The 23,642-nt window shown below is 40.9% G+C and overlaps 1 protein-coding gene across 2 annotated transcripts in view; it reads right to left on the reverse strand.

The window, feature by feature from the left end:
- Window positions 1-20,363, reverse strand: part of slc12a2 (solute carrier family 12 member 2) — a 63,381-nt gene extending 43,018 nt beyond the window's left edge. For both annotated transcript variants that reach the window (XM_085280591.1, XM_085280590.1), the window contains exon 1: window positions 19,345-20,363. In XM_085280591.1, the coding sequence (XP_085136717.1) occupies window positions 19,345-19,896 (552 nt within the window). In that variant the 5' untranslated portion in view covers window positions 19,897-20,363. The remainder of the gene's footprint in view (window positions 1-19,344) is intronic.
- Between the last annotated feature and the right edge of the window lie 3,279 nt (window positions 20,364-23,642).

Genomic DNA, 23,642 nt, shown 5'->3' on the forward strand with positions numbered 1-23,642 from the left:
GGTTCCTCCTTGGTTTTCACACAGCTGACTAAACGTCAAACAGAAAACTTATTAAACAGAAGTATGAGACAGTCGAGAATTTACACCAGTGTCTGGTTATATTTTAGATAGCAAGAAGCAGACGGCCGAGTTTATTAAACTCCACCGAGACAGCGGTGACGCTAATCAGAAGGCTAGACCGTCCAATTTCACGCCTTTAAATTTTAAAGGCGTGTTTGTGTGTGTGTTTATACAATTGCTATTATGTTTGCACTTTATGTGTAATGTTACTGACTGCAGAGATCAGTAAGATGTGTGTATTTTTTATTTATTAGTTTTATTTATTTAATATTATTTTTTAATTGAATGACTGTCTAGTAGTTCACAGATGTCGAAAAACTGAGTGTGGTAAAGCCACTGATTTTGTTTATGTATATTTCTGCAATCTGCACATTGTACTGACTTTCATTTTAATGTTTACACCAGGGTTCCTTGTCAGCACTTTATGCTCAGATGTTTGTAAGCTAAAAATAAACTATTGTGTATGTTCAAATATACTGTTGTGATTGAAGAAGTTAAATAAAAATGTCAGTCATCAATTCATGCATCACCTCATGTCATCATAACAGAGGTCTGTCTTCCAGGAAAGAACAGTTTAAAATTAATGTAATATAGTATTGGCCATACTATATGATGTATTGCTTGTCTTTGTTTAATAATACAGAAGACAAAGACCTTAAAAAATAATGGCATATCGCATCGCAATCGCAATATTGGGGCAAAAAAAAAAATCGCAATTAGATTATTTTCCATAATCGTTCAGCCCTATGAAGAAGCCACGCTGGTTGCGAGTTGGCTACAAGCCAAGCGAGAGACTCCCTACAGTCAAAGTGAATAAATACATTTAGTGTCAGTTACAGAGGGTGCACCTTGGATAAAGCACGTGAAGATTACACTTCGTTATCTAGACGTCATCTAAAACGTTTTCATTAAATAGGCTACACAAAAACACCACTGTGCATTGTGACAGGAATATGAAGTGATACTGTACTGCAGAGAACACACGCATGAACAAACGCACACAGAGAGAGAGACGTGTCAGTGGACCGGGTCTGTTACACTGGCTGTATAAATAGGTGTTATAAATTATTCAAGTGAGCTGGGCCTTTGGCACGTGCAGTGCTGAGCTGTGGGAGGGAGGGCCTCAAGATCACTCCACTTGGACCATCTGTCAACATCCCCTCAATGACTCAGCAAAACTGCTACAATCAAGCCATGGCAGCTGGATGGGCTAAAGGCTTCTGATCTGAATTATCATAATTGTATTATTTTACCAGAATTATAAAAGTATTAAGATGATGGATCAATCCATTTTAAAATCTGTGAAACGTAGACAGAAATTGCTCTATAGACACAATTTCTTGTACAACAAAGTTGAAAAGGGACTCAGGCAAAATGGAACTGTGCTGTGGAGAGACCTATCAGAACTTTGAGATGCATTATGGGAATCATGGATGCTCTGTCTCCAGGCTAAAGAGAAGAGCGAGCATCAGGTTTGTTATCAGCACACAGTTTAAAAGCCAGCATCTGTTAATGGTGAAGGATGTCCATTATGAAATGACACTTCATAGTATTTCCTAGAGCTGGGCGATAGAACGATAACGATATGTATTGCGATAGGCCTCACCGCTCGAAGAAGACGAAGACGAAGAAGAAGAAGAAATCCAAATTAAATAGTGCAGAGCCGAACCAATCAAAGCCGCAGCGTCACGTGACTTGTTATGTACAGCACAAGTGCCAAGCCACACATGTGTATTTGTTTTGGGAAGCAGGCAGCCGCCGTGCCGCCCGGGTAACGGAGGAAATGAGTGTGCCGATTAGAGAAAAATCAACCGAGCGTGACCGAAGATTACCGAAGAGAAAATAGATGGTGGTTCCAATGCCGGAGAGATTGTCGAACGGAAGAGCCATAGAAGTTCCGTAGTGTGAAGGTATTTCGGCTATTTCAAGTCTGACAAAAAGAGTAGCGCGCACTATAAATTGTGCCGAAAGCAAGTCTGGAAATGCAATAAACCGGTGCATGCTCAATCTCTGACTGGAAGCGCTAATTCGTCATTCGGCTTTTGTCAGACTAAAGTAACTGTTAAAACTGTTTGAAAAGCTCAGCTATACAACAAGGAGAGATTGAGAATTTCCTTTTAGTTCTCAGTTTATTTGATATTGACAAAAGTTAGTCAGTTTTGTCTGTTCTTCTGTAAAACAAACTAAGATTTATTTTTAGAATTAATATTTTGTTTCTAAGTGGAATTGACAATTTAGTCTGTTTTGTTTGTTCTATTTTGAAACTTAAACGCTTTAGCGGCTGCCTTTTGTGTAGTTTGCAATATTTGCCTTTATTTATCTGAAAAAGTCTCATGTTTCTTTAGTACATCTACCCTGTTGAACTTATTATGGGAAATAAATATTTAAATCAAAACAAGCTGCTGATTATTTCACATTTTACTTGTGAGCAACGGCACATTTAAATCTTACAAATATAGTTATTTGGCTTATATCGTGATAGATATCGTTATTGCCTGAAATGAAAAAAACATATCGTGATATGAAAAAATCTCATATCGCCCAGCTCTAGTATTTCCAAGTATCTACCTTGAAATCAGTCCAAACAATTATCACCATATCCAGGGGGGAAAAAGACAAAACAGGCCATGACAAAGCACCAGCTCTACATGATCCTTTCATTTGAAGCATTTCTTTTCTTACCTATTGTTCTTTATAACAAATCCCACAGGAATACAGTAACCTTTTCAAACTGCAGTGACGATACGCAGCATTAGCTACTGACGCAAGTCTGCATTATGTGCCCCAACACATTTGCAATTTAGTAATGCACCCGCGGCTTTTGGACAAGTGGTTGAGGATACCTTTATGTGGCATTAGGACAGCTTAACAGATCCAAAGGTAAAATAAATCTGCTTCGGGCACATTTTTAAACAGCTGGGCAATATGAAATTGAATTCCTAACTATGGGTGATATCAGGTCATGTTGCTTATGTCATTGCGCTATTACGGACACCATAAATCAGGAGAGCATCTCGTTTGTAGAAAGAGGTCAGACTCTTTCCTGGACACTCTTCATGACGAATGGAAACAAACAACGCCCTTTACTGTTCTACTACAGATTGAAGAAATTCATTTATACATTTACACTTGTCAAAGTTCAAGAATGCATAACTAGTTATTCAGCATCATATTCATGAATGGTAGACATTTGATAACTGTTCACACATGCAGCCCCATCCCCCTCATTTTGACTCATTTTCTGTGTTTGTACTGGAAAAACTGGATGATTCTTACTATACTGAGTAAAAAACAAAGGTGGAAAAACTATTTCCAGATCGTACTGCAATGACAAGTTCCAGCTGGTTTCACTTATGTTCCCTGCAGACATTTTCTTCTGTTACTTCTTTGTACAAATGAGAGTTTAGCGTTTGTTTATCTCAAACTCATTCTCAGAGTTCCAATCAAACTTAAGCAAAGACAATACTGCATTGTTCAACTGGTAAAAAATAATTCCAAGTACACTTACAGTTAAAACTAATTTGTGGAAACCTAGCATTGGTCAGACTATATTTCAGTAAAGATGTTCACCATCTTAGAGATTACTTAAAAACACAAATCTGGTGTTAAATGTCTCTTAACAAGCTCCACTTCAACCAGACACTTTCAGCAGCCACGAACAAGCTTCTGACATAATTGTGGCTGGACCACTCTTCTTGGAAGAATTGGTAGAGTTTTATTTAATTGACTTTTTTTCATGGCAGAGAACCAGCCTGTAAACAAAGACCACAAATTTCCAACAGAGTTGAAGTCAGAGCTTTGGGAAGCTCTAAAACTCAGCCTACTTTAGCGATTCCAAAACCACATTTGACGTGCGTTTGGGATTGTTGTCCTGCTGGAACACCAAGTTGTGCAATTTTCAACCCCCTTGTTGTTTTGAGGTGAAGTTAAAGAATCTGGACATACTCTTTCTCAGTTATTCTATCCACATAAAAAGACAGAATATAGACTTAAATCAACTTATGTGCTATAATGTCCAGCCTATTTGAAGCCAGAAAGGATGCTAAATGGTAAATGGCCTGTATTTGTGTAGTGCTTTACTTAGTCCCTGTGGACCCCAAAGCGCTGAACACTACATTAGTCATCCACCCATTCACACACTGGTGATTGCAAGCTACATTGTAGCCACAACTGCCCTTGGGGGCACTGACAGAGGTGAGGCTGCTGGACACTGGCGCCACTGGGCCCTCTGATCACCACCAGTAGGCAACGGGTGAAGTGTCTTGCCCAAGGACACAACGACCAAGATTGTCGGAGTCGGGGCTCCAACCGGCAACCTTCCGATTACAAGACGAACTGCCAACTCTTGAGCCACGATCGATCGCCCATGCTAGGAAAAAAGCGAACTGTATAAGTTAACAGCCTTCATCAAATCACCACTCTTAAGACTTATGACGTAAGTCCTAAGATGTAAGATTAAATATATATCAGAATTCAAAAGTAGGCTTAGTCTACGTTAAAATGTGACATAGGCACCAATTTATTCTGGCCAGAACATGTTTACCAGAGCCCTGCCCTATAGGCAGGCCTAGGGAGGAAGCTTAAGGCAGAGCCGGACTATAAACTGTGCGGCTCAGTCAGGCAAAGCCTAAAAAGGTGACAAGGGCCCATTCAGAGTTAAGGGAGTTAATATAATTTGATATCTTATTCACAAGTGATGGGAAGGTTTACTTGGACAGGTGGATTGGTATGGCGTCATGGGTCATGTAGGTATTGTGCCAGACTGTCGTTGTGAAGAGAGACAAAAGCAAAGCTTTTGATTTTATCAGTCAATCTATGACTCTGGGTAATGAGTAAGGTCATGAATAGGAGTTTCTCAGCCTTAGAGACAGGGCGGGGAGCTCAGAAATCTAGAGGAATTCTGGATTAAGAAACTGAAGAGGACCTGGAATGTGGCTGGGAAGATAGACATTTGGAAAACCTTGCTTAGCATAGACCCACCACAACCTGACTTTGGATGAGAGAAAGATAGTTGATAGTGGATAGTGGATGCAAGGCAACAACAATCTTTTTATGTTTGTTTTATGGAATGTTTTCCCTTTCTGAAAAAGTTGCTTTTATTGGATTTTTAAAACTCATTAGATATCCATTAGGGCTCCCACGATTAGTCGACTAGTCACGACTATCAAAATTGTTGACGACTGATTTAATAGTCGACGCATCGTTTGAAGCTTTGTAAGATCACAAAAGACGCAGGAATAAGTAGTAGGATTTAAGAGTGTAATAACGGACTGAAACAGAAGATGGCAGCACTGCATGTACAAGGATGCCAGCTGCCGTTAAACCCCGAAGAAGAAGAAGTAGCTTTGTCCCAGAATTCATAGCACAGCCCAGCTCAGTTTACAACAATGGCGGCAGCTAGTTCGTTTTAATATTACTCTTATTATTCTTTCTGGGTCACAATAAACGTTTAACATATTTTCAGGTGAGAATGTAGCTGTGTAAACCTCAAATATCTGCTCAGTTTATCAAGACACCACATATTTTCAAAAGCGCTCCGACGTTTTCGGAGACGTCTGTTACCCACTAGCTCGATAGCGAGCCGGGGGCAAGGCTCACTAGAGCAGCTGAGAACACCGGACTCCCGGCAAATCGTTTTCAAACCCACCGCCGTCTTTCGCTACTCAGGTTAAACATATAGAAGTCACTTAGCTAACTTAAAAATGCTATTGTTTGGCTTTTTTCAGTATTTCATTTGTTCCTGAGTAAATCGGTTTGGCTGAGGTTAAAGTTTTTACACAGCTGAGTAAACGTCAAACAGACGGCTGATTATCAGAAGTGTGAGATGCTCGAGAATATACTCCGGTGTCCCGTTATATTTTAGATAGCAAGGAGTTTATTAAACTTCACCGAAACAATCTGCAAATTTTATTAAAATTTAATAAACTATCATCTTGTCTTTATTTTTAGTTAGCACATACCTTAAACACTTAAAGCTGTAAGCTAATGATAGTTATATAAGAGCAGATGCTGCTGGTGCAATAAGCTGTACGTTTTATGTCCAATGGATGCATGATCTGATTAGTCGATTAATCGCAAAAATAATCGGAGACTAGTCGACTGTCAAAATAATTGTGGCAGCACTAAATCAGTATGAGTCTAATAAATCCTACATCAGCTGGGCTCTAAGAGAATTTATGGTCATTATTTTTATAAGCATGTCTTATCTTATATAAGCAGTAAAAGGAGAAACAGTGTTCATGTGCTCAGTAATGAAAGCTGGAGAAGAAGCTGAAAGCAGTATCACATGCTGGTTGATCTGATATCCTCGTGTTGGTGTTCTTCCCAGATCATCATACTAAATGTTGTTCCAGGATCAACATTGCAAGTGACCAATCAGAATGTTGTGACGTCATACTTTTGCGACTTCGGGAAAAACCGGCGTAAAACAAAAAACTGTACTAAAGCTGCGTGAAACTGCCTCTGTCCGCCGATCAACGGACCCTGACCCTAACCGTAACCCTTTAATAAACAGTAAGCAGAATTGATAACATTGGAATTTCATAAATGCACGAATGGCTTGGCGCGCAAAAGAATAACGTCACAACAATGTGATTGGTCACTTGCAATGTTGAACCTGGAACAACATTTTCATGATGGTCTGGGAACAACACCAACACGAGGATATCAGATCATCCATCACATGCTACGTATTAGGATAGTATGTTGTTGAATTTACTTGCTGGCTCTGTGTTAGGAACAAATTTAATAAGTTTAAGTCACTGCCTTTTAAATTCAGCTCCCCATTCTACTTGCACAAAACAACACAGAATGGGTTAGTGAACAGTTTCTACATGACTGAAACAACACAAAGGCCGTCTCTGCACAACAATGACAAAGCATCAAGAGCTTTGGATGTTTTTGAAAACTGTACCATGATGTGCCACAAATGGTAGTTACACAAAATAAAATTAATTAATTTTGCAGTTTAGGTTTTACAAAACCTAACCTTGTGCACAGTAAAGTTAAAAAACAAACAAACAAAAAAACCCTCTTGTGAATCTTGAAGCACACAGGAAAGATCCTTAAGTAGACCTTTGATTGACAATCTGTATCTTAAGGGGGGGGGGGGGGGGGGGGGGGGGGAGGCTACTCTCTCCCACGGAGAGGATTTTACCAAATCATGTAGCAGTGCTGAATTAAGGAGCACATCATAGAATAGGGAACTGCGGTTGGGGTTGTTACTAAAAAAAAAAAGTTATTATTATACATTACTCATTACTTTCCTTTAAAATAATGCATGTTACATTTGTAAATTGACATGTCACATAATTTCCAGTTAACAATGTAGAACTTCTGGTTACTAGCATAACCCAAGTTCTCTGAAAACAATGTGAGGAATCTCACACCTCTTGTCATGACCAATGATGGAAGGTCCACCACCACCACCTATGTCCAAGACAGACCAATCACTTCAAGGACACAGTGTCCCCCAACCCTTTTAGAATACTTCCTTGTTGTGGGGCTACGGGGTATTTCTTCCACATGTCCATGAAAGTAGGGGATTGTGCTGTGATATTGCCATCACAATAGCCTTTATTACCTGGCTGGTGCGACACAGCTTGCCAGTATTAGAGGAAGCCCACAAAGAGCTAGTTGCTTCTCATAAACCCCTTAGTACCGCCTAGATAAATGCGTAATGCAAATTCCCTAACGTTAGGCATAAAGGCAACATTAGGGGGCAGGGTCTTCTTACTATAGTTGGGGAAAAATTGCAGACAGATAATGTATAACGATAAAGCATGCAACTCACACATCCTTTTCAATGATGACAAACCGAGGAATACGACAGTTTTGAGTGAAAGAGCCTTTAAGACAACTCACTCCAAGGCTTGAGTGAGTTGCTTAATAGTAGGCCTCAGTCTGTGGACATCATTCACAAATCTCCTTATCAGAGAATGCTGGCCAACTGGTGCATTACCAAAGCCAACATGACTTGCTGAAACTGCAGCTAAATACACTTCAATAGTGGAAAATGTTCCCTCCTTATCTAGAAAAGAGAACTGATAAGGAATCATATTGCTAGCTGTGCACTCTTTTTCAAATACACAACATTTGCCATCATAAAGTGAGCATGTGGCAAAAGAGTTCTTGCACTCCAAATGCTCTCAATCACGATCAGAGGGAGCCCAGATACTTTTAAATTCAGCCTGCTCTGAATGTATGGCGTTATTTTTGTGCCACTATTCTGAGCGCACGTAAAAAAAAAAAATAATAATAATTTTGCAGGTGCAAGTGTTGCATTTTGAGAAGAAATTTATTTTGAGCGAATAAAAGCTAAATTTGAGTGATCAAAATTCATTGCTGCATGAATTCTCGCATGAAGCTGTGACTTTCTCGCATGAAAACATTTTTAAAAGTTTATTTTGTGACCCAGAAAGAGTAATATTTCAAACTCCGCCACTCTGTGTTCCTCCGCCACTGCTTTGTTTGAGTTTTGGACCAAATGGATTCTGGGATATTACATTTCGTCATTTCGAGCTGATTGGAGACCAAAACAGCTAATCAGATTTTTTTCATCCAAGTCTGTGATTGGCTGGTTTTGTGGCACAAATATAACTGTGTACAGAAAGAGTTCAGCGCGCACAGGCAGAAATGTTGAGAGTGCAAGCAACACATTACGAGCAAGCGCAAATGCAAAAACTGAGCGAGAAGAGCTGCTATTGTGCGTGTGTGTGGATAATAGCAAACACTGAAATACATTTTTTGCACGCACCAATGAATTTTGTTCACTCAAATTTAGCTTTTTTTCGCTCAAAATAAATTTCTTCTCAAAATGCAACACTTGCACCTGCAATTTTTTTTTCGTGCGCTCAGAATAGCGGCACAAAAATAACGCAATATGAATGTGGATGAAAAATCTATCCATGCTACTGAAATACCAGGTCCCTGTGCAAGGGCTCGCAACTGAGCAGATAGGCTAGCCCCGCCATCCATGGCTATGCCAGTAAGGAGCTATTAAAATCATAGACCGTCACTGCTCCGTCACTACTGAAAAGAACAGAGGTCATTGTGATTTTTTTGCATGATGTGAACAGATCTGCGGACGCCTGGCCAAACCTCTCCCACAGGTGGTGGACTATTTCTGGATGGAGTGTCAACACCCTGTAGTTTCCCCTCAGGAGAGCAGAGCCAAATTGATGTTCAAAACACCGGGAATGTGTGTCCCACTTAATGACATGATATGTGCTATCAGGTTGTGACTTTGCAAAGTCACAGAGCGAGTGGCTCCATGACCATTTATATGTGTTGCCATTGTATTGTCTGTCCAGACCAAGACAGGACAAATTTTCAAAAGCAGCAGAAAAAAAACCCAAAAAAAACCAAAACCTCAAAGCCAGAAAAACTGCAGTCAGCTCCAGGTAATTTATATTTACGCACAACGGACCCTAAGGGGCCTGGAGCCTCCCCCATGAAAACAGCCCCCACCCCGTCAACAAACCATCTGTTGTCAGAGTTTTGCCTCGTAATAACTGTACCAAAGGGAACACCAATAATGAACACTGTAGAGTCTCTCCAGTGACTTAGAGCCAGTAAACATTCAGGGAAATTCTCACTATATGGTTCACGTCTCAGGGAGGACACCCAACCCTGAAAATCCCACATCCTCAACAGTCCCTGAGCACCTCACTACAGAAAGGCCTGAAAAGAAAGTTTGAGGCCTAGATATTCTATACTCTGAATGGGAGATGTCACTGGTGCCGAAACCTAGGCCAGATAGGCTGCGTAACAGTACCTGTGTGTTTTTCCTCTGCTTCCTCTTTACTGTAAGTGCATACATAAAATATTCTAAATATGATGAAGAGTCCAAGTCCCGCTCCCAGCTCAATGGCTTTGGAGAGCAGACACTGAAAACGCCACACCACTGAAAGTGGGTGGTTTCATTGCAAACTAGTCTGTAACCCCTGCCAACAATGGTCAAGAACCATGAATGGACTGCACATGCCCACCAATCCTCCATCCGGCCAAGGGGCCCAGGAGGATGGAAGTTCAAAGCCGGGACAGCTGCACTCTCCTTGGGCGACCCAAAAAACCCAAACACGTGTACACGTCTTTCTCTCCTTGAATTGCCCCCACAAAGCATTGAGGAGAGGTGAATAAATTGAAGTGGGGGGCACTGAAGGAACCCGTGCTCCTCCTTGACTGTGTATATGGGTAGAACAAAGATGGCCATTACACAGCTTAGATTAGAACCTGAGAAAGTGTCTGACTCTCTCGATTTATTGAGAGAAGAAGGGAACAGTTAATAAGTACTTGGAGAGGTTAGAGGAGTGATCTCTGTGAGTGCTGCCCACTAAGACCCTGGCAGCCACTACAATTCCTAAGTTGAACATTTTCCTTGTGGATGGTTGGATTGACGGCTTCAAGCAGCAGCAGGTGTGGCAGCAACAGAAGACTTTTTCCCCATTGGTAGGCAATCTACAGACCCTGCTACTCAGGCAGCTGGGAAGTAGGACCGCTGAAGCCTATATTACACTCCCTTACTGGCATATCCACAAAGCCCGGGTAGGCAATGGATAGTGTGGCATGGGTTTATGGGGAAGACAGAGGTCAAAAGTCTTAACCTGCATCTTCCTCCGGTTGTTTTCGCACTGCATAGAAGTTTTTACCTTCTCAAACGATCCCCTAGGCCATTATGGCTGGTACAGAGAATCAATAATAACCTGCTTATCCTGGCAAGGCAGGCTGGAGAGACTGAGTCACAGAGATCGCTCCCCTGCAATGGCCATGCCCATAACGTGGCCACTGTATTGCACCCCTAGAGACCCAGAAAATGAGATCAGCAGCAATACACATCTCCTCCCAAATCGTGGGACTAGCTAGTTTTATAACATGTGGGTATGCAGCAATGCATCAACTTCTCCAAGAAGAATATATTTCCTCAACAAAAATGTATCATTACAGCATAATAGATATTCCTGAAATCAGAAAAACCCACATTTGTGGACTACCTTGATAGCTGTGTCAGTAAATAGTTAAGTAAAATATCCTGGTCTAGAACCACTGAAGAGCTCTTATGATCTTTGCAAGGAAAAATAAGCAAGAAGGGCCCAGGAGCTATTATAAAGGGGTCACTGGATCCCTGTGTCCTTGGCGCGTTTGTCTGTGTTGGATAGACATGGTGGTGGTGGAGCTTCCATGATTAGTCATAATGAGATACAAAGTGAGGTTTGAAAGAAATACTTAAAAAAAAAAAAAAAGGTTGTATGGAAGCCCCAAACGCAATTTCATTGTTCTTGACAATGACAATAAATAAATAAATACTAAATACTAAATACTAAAGAGAACTGAGGCTACAATTCAACAACCCAACACAAATCCCTATTCTAATGAGGACAGACATATGAGCCTTCAGCTTTTACGTATAAATACAAAACCAACAACACAAAACAAAGATGAAAACCAACCTAAAGAGACTTTAAAGTGATAGTTTAGAATTATTGTGGTAATGTGTTAGCATGCTGTCTGTAGAGATGCATGTAGAGACCTGCATTTCTGTTGCAGTATTATGCATCCGTTTCTATTCCGACCACAGTTTGTAATTCATCACCCCAAAACTTGATGCAATTTTTTAAAAACATCGATATCTGTACAAACTGTGTGCTGCAGGAAGAAAAGATCGACGCAATCTACAGTTTGGATATGGACATTATTTTTAGCTTTATTGCAGGATGACAGCGCAATGTTTGCCATTGCGCTGTCATCCTGCAATAAAAAGTGGAGACTGCTCCAGGAAGAAGAAAAAAAAGAAAAAAAAAGATTACACTGTTAACACAACTTCCGGTGTTCGCAAGCACCTGCATGTACAGTATACTGACACTAAGCTAGCAAAGAACTCTGAGTGATGTTAAAGATGAATGAATGCTGACCCCAGCCAAACACTGTGATAAAGAAAGTCGTCATTTGCGGTGAAGCCAGCTGCTGCTGAACTTCAACAGGTAACAAACTGATGTCAGGTTGCAATTGCCGTTTAAAGTTTCATTGTGCTGGTTTTCATCTTTGATTTGTACTGGTGGCTTTGTGTTCATACCTAAATACTAACCGAAAGACCGCATTGCTTGTTAGTCATTTAAGACTTAAGGATATCTCCATAGCTCTGTTCACAGGTACGCTCTGTTCCACATACTATACATATTATACAGTGGTAAGCATCTTCTGAGTCTGATTGATGCTGATGAATGCTCAGGCTGACAGTCCTCCTTGCACAATGATCACTGGCCGAGAGGGCCGATCATATGTCCACTCCCTCAGACATCTCACCATTGTTTGGAGAAACCTCCCACAACTCAGTTCATTATTCTTTTACGGTCCTGAAACGCTCCCAGTGTTGGATTTTCCGCTGTCTGCTGAGGGCCGCTGACGGAATCAAAATGGCCTGTCCTCACAGTGCAGAGACTTTTGTTTTCCCAATTGTGTCAAATTACTATTTAACTCTGGTGTGAGTGTAAAAGAGGTGACGAGTGAGGTAGAGGTAGAGTCCCACAAACAGAGAAGCTTTTGATAAGAGCTGCTTAGCAGTTTAGAGTGTAAGTATCGGTATGTTATCCACTGGAAGAGTTATCCACTGGTTGATAGTTAGCTAGTGACCTGTGACTTGTGACTTGTCACTAGCTAACTATCAACGAGGCCACTTGTCAGTGGCCTCGTGAGCGGCCACTGACAAGTCACTTGGTCTGTGCAGGGTTGAGCAATAATAAAGATATGTATTATAAAATAAGATCTCCAGCGTACCCAGAGAGAACCCATGGAAACACAGGGAGAACATGTAAGCTCCACACAGAAAAGCCCCAGCCAGATGATGGAGTTGAACTCAGGACCTTCTTGCTCTTGCAAACTTCCGATTAGTAGAGAACTGCTTGAGCTATAGACACTTGTTCTGTCACTGCTAACCAGCTAGCTGTCCTGGGTAACCAGATCCTTAGTGTTAACATAAAACACTTTTTATATATGCCACATTTTCAAAAAGCTGTTCTTTTTGAAACAAAATTATCATTTCACATCACATTTCTTAAACATTCAGACTTTCATAGACACTCACATTCTGAACAATTTTGCTTATTTTTGCACTACTGATGACTAACTGTGCACCACATGGGCTTTGTGTACATCTGTGCATGGAACTAGGCTACCACGAGTAGTTGAATCTTGCAATAGAATGCTAATTAGTCCAACTGTGGGCACATCCTGCCATACGGCTTGCATGTGCACACACAAGGGACAATTTGTAAACACTTGATATAAAAGGGATGTTTGCCAATTTTCCATGATGCTAACCATGATCAAGGGAATAAGATTTTTCTCCTTGTGAAACAAGCTCTAAGTAAGCAAAGGGAGAGGCTGCAAGCACATGAAGTTGACCTCTAAACATCTTTGACCTTTTCATCAAATTGTTTCCTTCTGAACAACATGCACATGTCCCCTCTCTAGAAATATGACACGTTAACTCACAAAGCTCTTTTTGTCCAACTGTCCCCAATTCAAGGTGAATGAAAAGTTATGACCCTTGCTGTTTTCTGAGCAGATTATTGAAGAAAACAGGAAGCAGCATTAATTTCCTGTCAGACACGAGACTAACTGGAGATGTAATGTGAGACCAAACAGCAGGGTTGTTCTGATGACAATGATGTCAAAGTACACGGCATCAGCTTGTTTGTCAAGGCATTTTTTTTTTTGAAAAATCTCATTTCCCGAATGGATAGATCAGACTAATAATGAATTATTAAGAGACTCATAAAAAATTCAAGTTGCCTTGCTATGGCACATCTCCACATATAACTGATACTTGCAACACAGACGTATCTGGGTGTGCAAATTTGTAATGTGTATGAATTATCAATGAACAGAGAACATCAAAGACACCCTGAAAATTGAAGTGAAAAAAAAATGACGTGGGGGCTAGTCCTTTTTGCTGGAATTTCATTGCAACAACTCAAAAAAAAAAAAAAAAAGGTACTCAATAGTTTCTATGGCGCCCACACACTTGTATGGCATTCCCGACAATGACAGAGCGTTCTAATGAATAATTAAGTGTCTTGAGGTGACTGTTGTTGTGAAATGAATTGAATTAATGAGACGGTGAGTAGTCCAGATCAGCCTAATATTAAAAGTACAGAGGATGTCTGTCTCCCGAATCCAAGCTGGGAGATGGTTCCACAGAAGAGGGGCCTGAAAGCTAAAGTTTCTGCCTCCTATAGTGCTTTTAAATATCCTAGGAACCACAAGAAAGCCATCAGTCTGACAGTGAAGTCCTCTATTGTGGCGATACAGTACTATAAGGTCACAAAGATTAGATGGGGCCTGATTATACAAGACCCTGGTATGCGAGGAGAATTTTATATTCGAGTCTGGATTTAACAGGGAGCTATTTTTCCAAACCATTTCCCCTTTTCCCGACATTAAAATTCACCTCTCATGCTGCTAGTGAGTCCCCAAATCAAGGTGGGGTATGGGCTTTGTGAAGTGTTAAACTTATGTGCTGGGAGTGGCCAGTCAAGCTGTTGTAATACGCCGAGCAGAAACTGCAGACAACAGGAAATGTGGTTATGAAGGTCAATTCTGTTCTGATCCTTGAAGGGAAAAAATTCCACTCCTCTGAAAAGAGGGGGGGGAAAAAAGAGTGGAATTTTGTTGCACTCCAACAGAGCTGGGGTGATTGAGGTATCTTAGAAAGTAAACTGGAACCCACATTTTTTGTTAATGTCAAAAAACAATTCATGTCCTGATTGGCTAGTTAAACATGGAAATAATGTCTAAACAGACACTAAGAAAACTCTTATTAGCGCGTCTCAGAGTAACTACAGTTTCTGTGACAGCACTGTAAAACACATTGGTTGAAACACGAGTGTCAACTGACAGGGTGAAGTTACATAATAAATTATTTGCAACCTATAAGGACAATATAAGCAGTATAGAGACTGACAAAAGTTTGAGAGTCATGATAAGAAGTATAGAAGTATATATAATAGGATGGTTTTGCAGCACTTGCTTGTTTTTCAAGGACTGTTTTATCATATCTAAACTAAAGCATCAATAGTTACATATTCTCACAGATACATTACCGCCAAAATAAATTCAACGGAATACGCACAGCTACTGCTAATACCGCTATTGTTTTACTCTCAGCTTAATTACTGTACTTGCGTCTCACAAGGGGGTGGGGTCATTGTGCTATTTCTGACATCAGGGTCTATGTGACGCACACGGGAATAAGGAAGAAGCCAGGTCCTCTGCAGACAAAAAGCTCTTTCTCTCTCACGCAGTTGCCAAAAGGCTCTGTGAGAAAGAGACACAGAGAGGGTGTGCACGTGTGCGAGCCAGTGAGCGAGATTGTTACTACAGCTGTAAGACCATCATCTATGGCTGATTCTGAGACAAAAGGACTCCACTGCTTGTCAAATGACACACTAAAAGCCCAGGGGGTCCTTCGCTTCCTGTTTCTGTATACAGCCTGTACAATCTGCAGGGCTGTGAGGTACTAGAAACACAGGAGGGATTTGCTTCAAAAGGGGGGAAAAAAAAAAAAAAAAAAGCTTGTAAGACTTAAACAAGGGTTCCATTGTGCAAATCGACCCTGCAACGTCCCCTGAAAGCAGCAGGCACTTTTACAATGTGTACCTCTCTACTAATCAACAACTTACAATCCCACATTTCATATCCATATAGACTGACAAAACAGCAGCACTTAACTGTAACCCCTTAAGCATTTTATCCACCTTAAGAATATGCAAACTCCTCGCAGAAAGCACCCAGCCTAGTAGCAAATGGTAACTTGGAACCTTTTTTGTTCTGAATAAACAGTCTTAACCGATGCACTACAATGCCGTCACACTTACCCAATTAACAAGGCCACCGGGCAAACAAGCCTTTGACAACTATAACAATACCAATCACAAAATACTAAATAATGCAGCTGATTATTTAATTAAATTGAACTGAAAGTTAAAGGTTCTGCCTGCCATTCTACTTCTAAATATCCTGTAAGCAAGCAGTCTGATAGCAGTTTTCTATCGGTGTGATATCCCATATGGAAAAGATATAAATCTTATAAAGTTTGTATCTGTCTTGTGTGAAACTTGTATGAAAAGCATATAAGAGTGAAAACAGATATAAGATCCCTTGAAAAATTATATAATGAAACTTGTATGTTTTGGATACTTACTAAAACAATATATGAAAGTAATGAGAAAGTGGCCACTTTCATGAGTAATCACATATAAGTTTTTACTATTTCTTTTCCATATGGGATTGTACTAAGAGGTCTTTAAGACCTCACACATACCTACACACACAGTATACTATCATAATATAATTTAATTATAATACAACATCATTATAACATGTACATAATATGCCTAAATTGCAGGATATTTGAACTTTTGACCTCTACTCTTACTTGGTCTTACTTTGACCTTCTCCGTAGCAACAAATCTGATGATGCAAAATAAGGCTACAGATTTTTTTTTTAAAGATTATTATAATAAACTTTAAAAAATAAATTCTTTTCAGATATGTTGTGGAAGGTACTGCGACTCAGAATTTGACACCTTTGCACATCCTCCATTTGTGCATGACATTGTTGAATTACTTTTGTTTAGTTGTGTAAACATCTATTTATTAAAAAAAATGATGTGTGGTCAAGTGATGAAACTAACATGAATAAACATGTGGATCACATGTTCAATCACTTATTCATATCTGGCATCATCACGAGACGTCAGACCTAACTGATTAACTGTGCATGTCTCAGTGTCACAGCATCCCACACCCACATCCTGACTTGGCCTACCTCTGAATAAATTCGGGAAAATCTTTTGAGATTTGATGTGGAACAATCCAGCTGTGCCTTCCAATATAATGGTTTGCATCAAGTGTTCTTTATCTCTTTTTTTTTTTAAATCTTGTTACAAAATTAAGAAAGCGTCACATCACAATAATTCACCTACCATATACAGATAGAGATATATCTCTATGCTCACAATGTATGATTGAAAATCATCTAAACAAAGTGCATAGGTGTAAAATTAAACTAAATAGCTTATCCATAGTTTTTTTTAACTGTTGTTTTTGGATTCAGCACATTAAAATCCAGGAGCAATAAGAGGACATGAAAGAAACTGCACATTTTGCAAGTATTGCGGCAAAAATGCCATTAAGACTCGAGTTAAGACTGAACTTATCCTTAACTACTGTCCCAGCTACTCTAAAAGTATAGAGAGCAGTATTTTATGTACAATATTCCAGTCTAATGTCAAACTTCAGCAGCACTGAGTGCGACATCAATATTTAAGCACAGTGTGTTTATGCTCTGCTGCTCTGGACTGAATAAAATCTTCCCTGTCACAGTTTCCCTTCCAGCTCTTCAATATGGACCCATAGCGCAGCGCTATTGAAGGTGCTGTTTTGGAGCTCAACATTACAGGACGGCAACACTTACTTACCTGCCTGTTCCTGACGGCCCATGTCACTAGAGGCTCAAGACTCTCAGTGGAGTTTGCTGCCACAGTCAATTACATAAAGACAATGCGTTCAGCTTTCACATAGACACTTTACCAACTTTATAAGAGGACTCATTGATTGCCATGAAAAACAACCAGAAGCAACAATCAATTGGTGGAATTTCCATTCCACATTTCGATCTGGGCGTGCCACACAAACACTGCAAAACACTCAGTGACAGACATGATAAAGTAGTAGCACCAAGGTGACCATGACCTTCAAACTAAAAGAAACCCCATGATATTTAATGTTCAAAGGCTATTTCCAATCTACTGAGCCAAAGAGTGCAGCTTGTATGAATATCAGCCAACCACAGCAGCTAATTAAATTCCATTGTCCATCAGCTGATCATGCATATCTGCTAGCAGCTGTAATTCTGTGGTGTTGAAACATACTTGCCTACTAAATATTTGCCATAAAGTCTCAATATAGCCTGACTGGGGAAGACAATAGAAGCCCTGTTCTAGTTGAAAAAACAAAACCAGCTTTTCAACACTAACTACTTGATGTTTAGATATATATATTTAAAAAAAAAAAAAAAAAAAAAAAAAAAAAAAAAAAAAAAAAGCGATCAGAACAGACTTTACTTTTCATTAAGTTTCATAAGGTATACAATCGACTGGAGTGGGCAGGCATTGACAAAGGCGTCCTGCTTTAGTTTTGAATGATATACCGGAAAATCAAGTCTCGTGTCAACAGACTTGATTTGGTGCCAGTAATTCGGCACCAAGTAACAATTCTTGACTTGCAAATGTGATGACACTGGTTTGCGCTGAAAGACAGCATAAAGTTAATGCAATTTTCTTTAGACCACGCCAGTTTATAACAAAAGTTGTCTCGAAACACTTTGTAGTAAATAAAGAACTTCTACACGCAATAAAAGTGTAAGAATTCTTCCGTTTTCCTTTATCGCAACATCCAACAATCTAACCTGACCCAGTAAGCAAGGTGACTTCTCACCAGAGCAAAACACAGCATACAAATGTTCTGTTAAGCTATGGACGCAATACAAGATGAGCAATATGGATGAAACTGAAGTGGATATTTTTTTGGAAAAATGTATTTAAAACACTGAGAACCTGGGCTTTGTCATACAAGCTTGGGTCCGTGTTGGAGTTCATTGTGGTTAGTGAAAATCAGTTCGTCAGGGTACTGCTGCCAACAGTCACTTTGAAGTTTATCAGAATATAACCTTCACAATAACAGGCTACTCCAGGCCAGTTAGAGGAAAAGGGGGGGAAACACCACCACAGTTCAGAAATAAAGTTTTTACTTAAAAATGAATTAATACTAGCAACACGAAAGTGCTTTCAGTGCGACTGTCATTTACAAGGGAAACATCTGCCATGTTCTTTAGATATGTTTGTTTCTTAATAACGTAAACAGTGACACAAACCAGCAAACACAGCGGTAGTCTGGGTTCAGTCATTTTGACCTGAACATCTTACAGAGCATCTGTCCGAAGAAGAAAAACAAAAACAAAAACCACACCACAACAACAAAAACAAAAACAACTTTATCTGACAGGACTGCTGTGACCTAGATGGAGTACACGGGAAAAGCAGAGGTTCCCATCTACCAATAACACGTAGAGCGGCATGTGATGGTTTAAAGACAATAAACGGAGATTGTAAATACATAAGGTGAACACTCTGACAGTTGGGGTTAATTCCCATTATAATAAGATAAGTTGTAGTCTGATTTCTATATGATTCAACCAGTAGTTTCGGGTGATGCGAGTGGTCTTACCTTGTCCAGCTCATCGTGCAGCTCCGACAGGGTGGGTCTGGTGAGTTTCTCCCCCAGCGGTGCTGCTGTCTGCCGGTAGAAATCGATGTTGGGCACGGCATCGATGGTATTGTGACCAAAAGTTCTCAAGTAATAGGTATTGGTGTGCGTGTCATAGTGATAGTGATGTTGCCCCCCAGTCGACGAATGTAAGCTAGTCTCGCTCATCACCGTGTCTCCGTTCTGCATTCCCTCAGTCGGCGCTGCCTCCGGAGAGTCCACGCTGCCTACCCCAGTCGGATCCGCAAAGTTCACCACCCGAAACCGGCCTTTAGCTTCCTCTCCGCTGACAGCTGGATTGCTACTCGGAGCATCTGGGGCAGCGGCAGAGGCGTCGGAGCTCGGAGTCTTATCATCGGCGGCGCCCGCAGCCTCAGCCACGAGGTCCACTTGGAAACGGCTTTGACTGGGCGTCGGACCGGGTGGCTTCTGCCCCGCATCCGGGGCTAGAAAATCATGGTCCGTCGCAGAGTTCTCCGCCGGAGCGGAAGACGCAGAGGATGGTGCTGACATGGTACAGCAAACAGAGATGAACGTGGAAAGCGTGTGGATCAAACGCTTTACTCGGCCACACAATATAATGGATGCGAGCAAAAACCCGGTTGCCACCCGTTACAAAGCGTCTTCCTATTTACAGGAAAAATGAACTCGCTGCTCTGACTGGTTAGAAAAGGCGCAGGATAGCGGCGAGGAAAGGAGGAGTAGTGAGGGTAGCTTGTTAGCACGGTCGGAACAAGACTACAGATTGTAAACTTTCCGTCGCTCTCCTACTTCTTCTTCCACGGTGATAAATCCCAAAACTCACAATTTATTGTCCCTCGCTCGGGGACACAGCACTAGATCCCAGCCACTTATGGTCCTTCTGCTGCCCTGAAAACGATGCTGATATCGACCTTGCCGTAGCTCCTCCTAGACTCCCAGAGATTTCCTTGCTGCTATTTTACACACTTCAGACGGCATCGCCAGAGGGCGGACAACGACTAACAAGAACCTCGCGAGGTGTCAGTGATCGCGTTCCTTTTTAAGAGGGAAGGTAATGTCGCGAGAACATATGACAATACCCAAAGAGTAGGCGTGACGTTGTTTGACCCCTGTGAGATCGGAGAAGAGGGGAGGGGATTTGGGGACGGGCGGGGAAGGGCATAACTGCACCACTATATGTGCTGCTGTTTGTCTGTTTGTCCGTTTGTCTTTGTCAAAGCTCCATCTACGACTTCACAAGTATAGGTTTTGTCTGTTGTACATTGCCTATCTCACTGTAGTATGTGGATGGGATAACGTTTGCCCTTTAGCGGTGTATTGTACCCAGCGTGGCCCAAACCCTTCATGTCCCAAAACATTTTGAGTTTTCTCTGCATTTATGCAGACGCATAGCACAGAACTCTCAGTCAATACATAAGCAGTCTGTGGGCCTCCTTCCTTTCTTGTTCCATATCTCTTAAGCTACCTTTGAGGGGTTTTTTAAACTATTTGAATAATATTTTATAAGTTATCAGTACATTTTAGATTTATTATTTTAATATACAATAGTCCGTAGTGGTAATTAGGGTAAGAAGTAATGAACTCTTCATATAACACATCTGTCTGTGAACATTTCATCACATTTCAACCCTTATTTCTCAACATACAGTATTCTACCATTAATTTCTGGTTAAAAACCATTTTGCTTGAAGTGTCAAGCGAGTGCCTTTTTTCATTTTTATTTATTAGGGCATTAACATAAGTTGCACAGGGCTAATAGCAGTATGTTAAAAATGGATTCGATTAAAATGATTATCCCCTCCATGAATTGCTACCGTTTTTGTGATGAAGGGATTTGTGTGTCCCAGGGATCCTAAATTCATCCTGGGCGAGGGACCAGACAAAGAGTGATTCAGAAGATAAACATGAGTGTAACATCAGGGGAGCACGTCATCCTGCCTGGGATAGGGTTACTGGGGCCCAGCCCTGGATCCAGACCTTGCTCCATCGTGCCCAAGGAAGAGCGCCTGGTGGCCAGGCCCCATGGGTTACCTGAGCACTCAAAGCGCTTTATACAACTTGCCCCATTAATACACCCATTAATATAAGCATTTGTGAACACATAGGGACTCACACAGTGATCTGATTGCTTTTTCTTTAGTGTTTATGCACACAGTGCTTCTGATTCGGCACTGATGTTCTCCAAGCGTCCTCAGCTTTCCAGCTGACTGCCCTCACCTGTCGGGCAGATTTTGCTCCATGGTAGGATCTCTCATGCCAAATTGGTCCTGAGTGAGGGACTAGAGTAAGTATTTCAGAAGACCCTTATGAGTACAAGACCAAGGGAACAGTTCACCCTGCCCAGGATAGGGTTACCAGGGCCCCGTCCTAGAGCCAGGCCCGGGGAGGGCGGCCAGTGAGCACCTGATGGCCATGTCTTAGGCCATGGGGCCTGGCTGGGCACACCCTCCTGTAGGCTCACCAGCCGCCAGAGGCACCGAAGCGCTTAGGTGCAGCGTTTGCTGGGTGGCAGCCAAAGACAGAGACCTTTTCAAACCGATCCCTGGTTACCAAGACTGACAACTGCTACATTGAACATCACCTTTCTGCACCTTTTGGTCAGGGAAGGGGTCCTCACTGTCATCTGCGCTTATGCACAGAATGACAGTTCAGGGTACCTGGCCTTCTTGGAATCTCTGAGATTCTTTTAGAGATTTTAACAAAAATCCTTTTTGTAATGTCAAGTTAAGTAACATTTTTTGTAGCTTCTTATATTTGACTTAAAAAAAAAAGAAAAGAAACAAAAGTGTATAGATACTGTTACAGTTATGTAGAACTTGTCCCTTTCAAGACAACATTAATTAATTTAAAAAAAAAGTCACCTGTAACCTCAGGTAGCTAAAGATAGAACAAACAATACTAACCAGTACTTCATTACCTGTGATCTGTCTGCTGAGTGGTTTGTAGTGATTTAATTAATCACAAATAGTTAAAAACCAGGCAGCCTAAGGCTGTTTTTACTGAGTTTGAGCTTGTGACTGTCTCCAATTTAGAGGATGTGATTCGCCATATTAAGCCCGCAGGTTCCCCCCGGGATCCTATCCCTCCACAATTTTTAAAAGAAATTTTTCCTAGTATAGGGCATTCTGCCCCTGCCATTATTAACAGTAGTCTGTCCTCTTGTGTGGTTCCTGCAACCTTGAAACATGCAGTAGTGCAGCCACTGCTTAAGAAACCTGGTCTTGTTCACACAGTTTTAGCTAATTATAGGCCTATTTCCAAGCTACCTTTACTTTCCAAGGTTTTAGAGAAAACTGTTTTTTGTCAGCTGAAAGATTTTCTAGATAATAATGGCATCCTTAAGATTTTTCAGTCAGGTTTAAAAACACTTCATAGCACAGAATCTGCATTATTAAGGGTCTTTAATGACATCCTTCTGGCATGTGAGTCTGATAACCACATTGTTCTGGTCTTGCTTGACCTAACTGCTGCCTTTGACACAGCAGACCACAGCATCTAATATCTCGATTAGATGATCTAGTGGATATTGGCGGCACTGCATTTAATTGGTTTAGGTCTTATGTGGCAAATAGAACTTTCTCTGATAGCCTTCTCAGTTCCGAATCATCTAATTCTTCAATTTTAGGGCCACTGCTCTTTTTACTGTATTTATTGTCTCTGGGCTCCATCCTTAGAAGGCGTGGGATCTCTTTTCATTGTTATGCTGATGACTGCCAAATGTATTTGCCACTAAAGCAGAAGGTTGGCATCTCCATAAGACCTCTCTTGACATGTCTAGACATTAAAGCTTGGTTGGCTTTAAACCTTTTTAATTTTAATGAAAAGAAAACAGAGGTCTTGGTGTTTAGACCTGATGGTCCCTGTGAGTCCTCCTCTGTTGACTTGGGACCCCTGGAAGTTTATTTTAAACCTGTTATTACTGACCTTGGTTTTAAATTGACAGTGATTTTTAATTGGAAAGAAAATTAGAGCAGTGCAGAAGTCCAGCTTTTATCATTTAAAGTGTCTGGCAAGAGTGAATTCCTTTCTTTCCAGGGAGCACTTTGAAACAGTGGTCCATGCTTTTATTTCTTCCCGTCTGGACTACTGTAACTCACTTTATGTGGGGTTAGTCAGTTGTTGCTCTCACGTCTGCAGCAGGTTAAAAGCAGGTTGTAAAAGAGAGCATATAACCTCTGTGCTGGCCGGCTGCACTGACTACCTATGTCTTTTAGAGTTTTTCTTTTTTTTTTCTTTTTTTAAATTTTTTATGTTTGTTTTTGAATGCTTTCACAATC

The sequence above is a fragment of the Mchenga conophoros genome, linkage group LG7 (assembly GCF_057382185.1).
Source record: "Mchenga conophoros isolate Kocher_MC1m ecotype Shallow Benthic linkage group LG7, M_conophoros_male_GT1.1, whole genome shotgun sequence".
NCBI lineage: Eukaryota > Metazoa > Chordata > Actinopteri > Cichliformes > Cichlidae > Mchenga > Mchenga conophoros.